Source organism: Malania oleifera, chromosome 5 (assembly GCF_029873635.1).
Source record: "Malania oleifera isolate guangnan ecotype guangnan chromosome 5, ASM2987363v1, whole genome shotgun sequence".
NCBI classification, from domain to species: Eukaryota; Viridiplantae; Streptophyta; class Magnoliopsida; order Santalales; family Ximeniaceae; genus Malania; species Malania oleifera.
The window spans coordinates 1,421,445-1,427,023 of record NC_080421.1 but is presented as its reverse complement, the minus strand read 5'-3'; the positions used below and the strand labels follow the sequence as shown (position 1 = coordinate 1,427,023).

The following is a 5,579-nucleotide window of genomic DNA, read 5'->3' as shown; positions in this document are numbered from 1 at the left end:
TCAGAATTATCAAAAGTTTGTATAAATTGGATAAGATGAGTACGACTTACATGAGAGGTATGTTTAGTTGGTTTCCTTTTAGTTTTGGCATATGTTTGTTTTCTTCTTTTGTTTGATTTGATGTATGAGATATTTTATTGGGTATTATGTAAACTCAAAGTGTTCTTTTGTTTTTACGATATTTCTCTGCCATAAGTGAGAGTTATTAATAAACTTGAAACGGGATCGTCATGTGGGTGGTTTTCCGCTCTTTCCAAAAAAAAAGGGTAAAGTATTAATTTCTAAATTTGAGTAGAATTAAGAATGAATTTGGATAATATAATTAGGAATAATTCATTTTTTATTTTATAATCCTCCTTAATTCCTTCAAACTCAAAAATAAAAGTCACAAGCTTTTAGAGATATGGTAACATAATTAAAATATGGGGCTAAAATTATTGTAGTATAAAAGATTCATACAACAATCTCCCTATGTATTTGGGTGTCGTGGTGGGAACTCAAGAAAAATCTTTGTGCACATGACAACACATGCCTCATCGGTGGCATTTCGCGGCCTAGGAGAGGAGAGGAGACTAGCTAGGGATGGGTAATGGCTTATTTTCTCACGCACTCTTAACTGGTTTCTTCCGGGAAAACTGAAGTGGCCCTCAGATATTTTCTGTGAAAGCTCCATTTTCCCGGAAAATCAAGGAGTTTTTAAAGTTGTGGGAACTGGGAAGGGTAACTTTCGTTCCAGTTGGGAAGGGAAAATCAGAAATGGAGAGACAGATTGGGGAATTAGTGGAAGTGATTGAGGCGGTGGGAGCTTTTGGGGGTTACAGGAAAACCCAGAGGAAGGAGTGTTTGAACTTGGTGAGGAGATTGAAGCTGTTGATTCCTCTTTTGGAGGAGATGAGGGAGGCTGACGGGCAGATCCCAGCTGCTGCATTGGGTAATTTGAAGAGGGCACTTCAGTCTGTGAAGAAATTGTTGAAGCAGTGTAGTTATGGAAGCAAGATTTACCTGGTAAGAAAATTAAAATCTCTCTTTTTTAAGGTTGATCTCATTCATTAATTTGAGCTTGTGGGTATGCTTTTTATTATTTTCTTGTTTGTTTGTGTTTCTTGCTGCGTCAAATTTAGGCATTGGAGAGTGAAGCTGTTATGATTAGATTTCATGCTGTTTATGACAAGTTGAATCAGGCCCTGGATGATATCCCCTATGATGAGATTGGGATCTCAGTTGAAGTGAAAGAGCAAGTAATCTCTCTCTCTCTCTCTCTCTCTCTCTCACACACACACACACACACACACACACACAAATTACAGAACCCAATTTGGTAAATTGGGTTCTTCTTTATCAATTTCATTATGGGTAGATCTACATCTCATAAATTTATCTGCACAATGTGGAGTACACTGCCTTATTCAACACAGTATTTAATTTTCGACTTCGGGAAATGACGGGGTTAACAGTGTACAAACTGCAAATTGAATTTTGCGACTTCACAGCACCACTTGCTGAGAAATCTGCATGACAGTTATTATTATTATTATTTGAGTTGAAAATGTAGTAGTATCAGACTACTTTTGAGCTGCTGATTTGAGGTTTAGGTGAAGAATCTAGCTTTGTTTTGTTGAATCTGCAGATTGGTAAGTATCAGACTTCGTCATGCTGGCAAAGAAAACAAGTCATAGTATCAAAATTAAATGTTTATTTGCTTTGCAGGTGGTTCTGCAAGTATAGCAAGATGGGTTTATCTTCAAAGTTACATAAGCCTAAAAACTTGGGACAAACTTCTTAATTAGGGCTTGAAACATAGTTCATGGATCATGAGAATGAGATAATTTAGTGAAACAAAATCTTTTAATTACTGGATATTTCCCAGAGACAGTGAGAAAAATGCTTCAACTTATTTTCTTAGTTGTTTTCTCAGCTCAATATTTTTGAAACATCCTTGTTTATGAACATATATTTCCCATTTCTTCCTTCTGATTTGAGTGCTTGTTCTTGTAATTTTTTTTTCAGGTTGATCTAATGCGAATGCAGTTCAGAAGAGCAAGGAGACGAACAGATACACAGGATATAGAGCTTGCAATGGACATGATGGTTGTATTGTCCAAAACGGATGATAGAAATGCAGACAGTGCAATACTAGAAAGACTAGCAACCAAACTGGATCTTCACACCGTTGCAGACCTGAATGCTGAGACACTAGCTGTCACAAAACTTGTTAAACGGAAGGGCAGGAAAACAACAGAAAGCATCCGACAAGTCATAGATCTATTAAGAAAATTCAAACAATTTGTTGGAATCGATGGAGCCAAAGTGCCTGATGCTCCTGTTGCATCCAGAAGTCTGGAAAAGTGCCCGTCCTTAATAATTCCTCACGAGTTCCTCTGCCCAATCACGTTGGAGATCATGACAGATCCTGTAATCATAGCAACTGGGCAGGTAATGATCACCCCAAATCAAATGAAATGAAACCTTTAGAGTCTCACATGTATAACATAGAAATAACTTTAATCCATAAAACCTAATAACCCAATATCATCATGTTATTCAATTAAGAAAACTAAATGCGAAATAAATACTTGGATCCATAGATGTGTCTGATTTAATTGTCCAACAACTTTTAGCGCGGAGAGTTTTGATCTTGCACAGTCAAATCCTTAAGTGTCTCACTTGTGTTATTCTCTTTAGATGGGGAAAAGAAAGAACGTGAAACTATTTCAGATTTGACTTGGAGACTACAGTCCTATATTAGGTTTTCCTTATATGCTAAGTTATTTTAGATGTCCATCAGTCATAAATTAACTTAGTATTAGGTTTCTACACTTTGCAAAGCCCATAATAGATGTTAAAATAGTCCAGACATAATTTCTTTTAAATATATGAGCCCACAATAGGAAATTAAAATTTCCTAACATAACAGTCACAAATATGAAATAACACAAGTGGTTGATTTTGTTTGTCGTACATATAAAACATATTTCACCAACTGCTTCGGGTTAAAATAACTGCTGCAAGTACCAAGTTTTTGGCACATGGACATATCCCACACGTAAATGGCATCAACATATTCACAAATATGTAATCATCATAGCAATTGGACTTCTGAAACTGGTTTTTTTTTCCCTGCATTATTTAGACTTATGAAAGAGAGAGCATACAGAAGTGGCTTGACTCGAATCGTCGTACATGTCCAAAGACTGGGCAAACCTTGAGTCACTTGTCACTAGCACCAAACTATGCCCTCCGCAACCTTATTCTGCAGTGGTGCGAGAGAAACAACTTCAAACTGCCAAAGAAGAATGTCCATTCTGGATCAAACAGCTCCACAGCTGAACTAATGGAGGAGATCTCTTCCTTGGTTCAAAACCTATCTTCCTGTCAGCTGGATGTGCAGAGAAAGGCCATTGTGAAGATCCGTATGCTCTCAAAAGAGAATCCTGAGAACAGAATTTTGATTGCTAACAGCGGAGGAATCCCTCCTTTGGTTCATCTCCTGCCCTATCCCGATTTAAAGATACAAGAACAAACCGTGACGGCCCTTTTGAACTTGTCAATTGACGAGGCAAATAAGAGGCTCATAGCCAGAGAAGGAGCCATTCCTGCTATAGTTGAGATATTGCAGAATGGAACTAATGCAGCAAGAGAGAACTCAGCTGCGGCCTTATTCAGCCTATCTATGCTTGATGAAAACAAAGTACTAGTAGCCTCTTTAAATGGGATCCCTGCTTTGGTAAATCTCTTGCAGAATGGTACTAATAGAGGCAAAAAAGATGCTGCCACTGCCCTCTTCAACTTGTCTCTCAACCAAACCAACAAAACCAGAGCCATTAAGGCTGGCATTATACTTCCACTGCTTCATTTGCTAGAGGATAAGAACTTGGGCATGGTTGACGAGGCACTCTCAATCTTGTTACTTTTAGTTTCACATCCCGAAGGAAGGAAAGAGATTGGACAGCTCTCATTCATCGAAACCCTGGTCGAAATCATAAAAAACGGGACACCCAAGAACAAAGAGTGTGCTACATCAGTTCTTCTCGAACTGGGGTTGCATAATTCTTCATTCATTTTGGCTGCACTACAATTTGGTGTGTATGAATATCTGGTAGATATTGTGAGATGTGGAACAAACAGAGCCCAGAGGAAGGCAAATTCCCTTCTGCAACACATGAGCAAGTGCGAACACATTCCCTGAAATATATAATAACTAATTTTTCCTGCAAGGGCATGGGAGTTCTTACCATCACTTTTTGTTTCACTGTGGGTATGAACCTAAAGTCATGACATGCTCTGATTTTATTTCTTGTGTGTGCAGACACTCGACACAACCTCAATGTATAGATGGAAGTATTAGTGAAATTAATAAATTCACGTGCATAATAATTTTTTTTCCATTTTCTTTTGGGTGTGTGCACGCGTGCACTCACGAGAGAGAGAGAGAGAGAGAGAGAGAGAGAGAGTGTTTGGGGAGACATAAACAGCCTATCTTCATAACTCTCAATATTTTAATAGCATAAGAATGGTGCCTCAACTATGGCTTTTCCTTTTTTCTTTTTCATTTTGAATTAGAAAAAAAAAATTGTTTGAAAATGTAAAGTACGATGTATAAGAAAATGTGAACTTTTGGAAAAAATGATTTTCAGATTTCTTTTCTAATTTGAATAACAGAACCTTGCCATCCATTCATGTGAGGACCCCCTTGATTTTAAAAATTTTAAATATTTAATATAAAGAAGTTAGCTTTTCAATTTCTCCATACCAATGTTGAACAATTGCAAAAATATTTGTATAACAAAGCCAGCCCTATATTAACATTCAGCAAATTGATATTAACAAATTCTTTGAACCATCCTAACAATACAAGGAGTTCAATCAATAGAGGAGAGATGATATCAACATTCAATAAACAGAAAAATTATAAAATGCACTTGATAACTAAACTAGTAATGCATAAAAAGGCTACACGATAAAAGTTGGATAATAATTTCATCAAAACAAATAATGAAAAGCATGTTGTTCGTTCTCGGATATGCACAGCGGTATCACTCAATCTCACACACGAATCAATTAACAAACACTAATGCAAACACCCGATGATGAAATATACTCAAGAAGTAAACACTCAATAATGAGAAGAATGAAATCACAATCAAAAGACACAAGATTTAAGTGATTCGGTAATTTGTCTAATTTGTGCGGGGTAGAGACTCAGTTGTTAGATGCCGGGTTAGGTGTGGTCACGCCAGTAAGGTCAGTTGTGGTGTGTAGTAAGATGATTAGAGACTACCCAGTGGAGATTCAGGGGAGAACGTTGTAAAGACCTGAAAAATAATAATAATTAAATAAAAGAGAGGAAGGAAAATTTCAAAAGGGTCAACCAGGGTTCGTCGACAAACACCTTGGTTTCGTCAACGAACTCCCTGTAGGTTTCGTCGACGACGAGTCCACGTGTCTCGTCAACGAAGTCACTTGTCAAGTCGTTTATAAATACGCGGAAAATCATATTTTGGTGAGAATTCAACTGCATTTCCCTTTCTCTCTCTAGAAATTCGGTGCTCTCTCATTCTCTCTAGATTTTCGGCTTTGTA

General features: G+C 37.3%; 1 protein-coding gene across 1 annotated transcript; it reads left to right on the top strand.

The window, feature by feature from the left end:
* Window positions 1-454: 454 nt before the first annotated feature.
* On the top strand, window positions 455-4,381 carry LOC131156555 (U-box domain-containing protein 15). Its single transcript, XM_058110337.1, has 4 exons — window positions 455-1,005; window positions 1,122-1,238; window positions 2,008-2,433; window positions 3,131-4,381. The coding sequence occupies exons 1-4, from the start codon at window positions 757-759 to the stop codon at window positions 4,184-4,186; spliced, it is 1,848 nt and encodes a 615-aa protein (XP_057966320.1). The 5' UTR covers window positions 455-756; the 3' UTR covers window positions 4,187-4,381.
* Window positions 4,382-5,579: the final 1,198 nt, after the last annotated feature.

What these genes read in the sequence shown, in the direction of transcription:
- LOC131156555 (XM_058110337.1), top strand. Translation starts at nt 757, where the DNA reads ATGGAGAGACAGATTGGGGAATTAGTGGAAGTGATTGAGGCGGTGGGA. An exon ending in ATGGAAGCAAGATTTACCTG is followed by an intron (nt 1,006 to 1,121) that starts GTAAGAAAATTA and finishes CGTCAAATTTAG; the next exon opens with GCATTGGAGAGTGAAGCTGT. An exon ending in CAGTTGAAGTGAAAGAGCAA is followed by an intron (nt 1,239 to 2,007) that starts GTAATCTCTCTC and finishes TTTTTTTTTCAG; the next exon opens with GTTGATCTAATGCGAATGCA.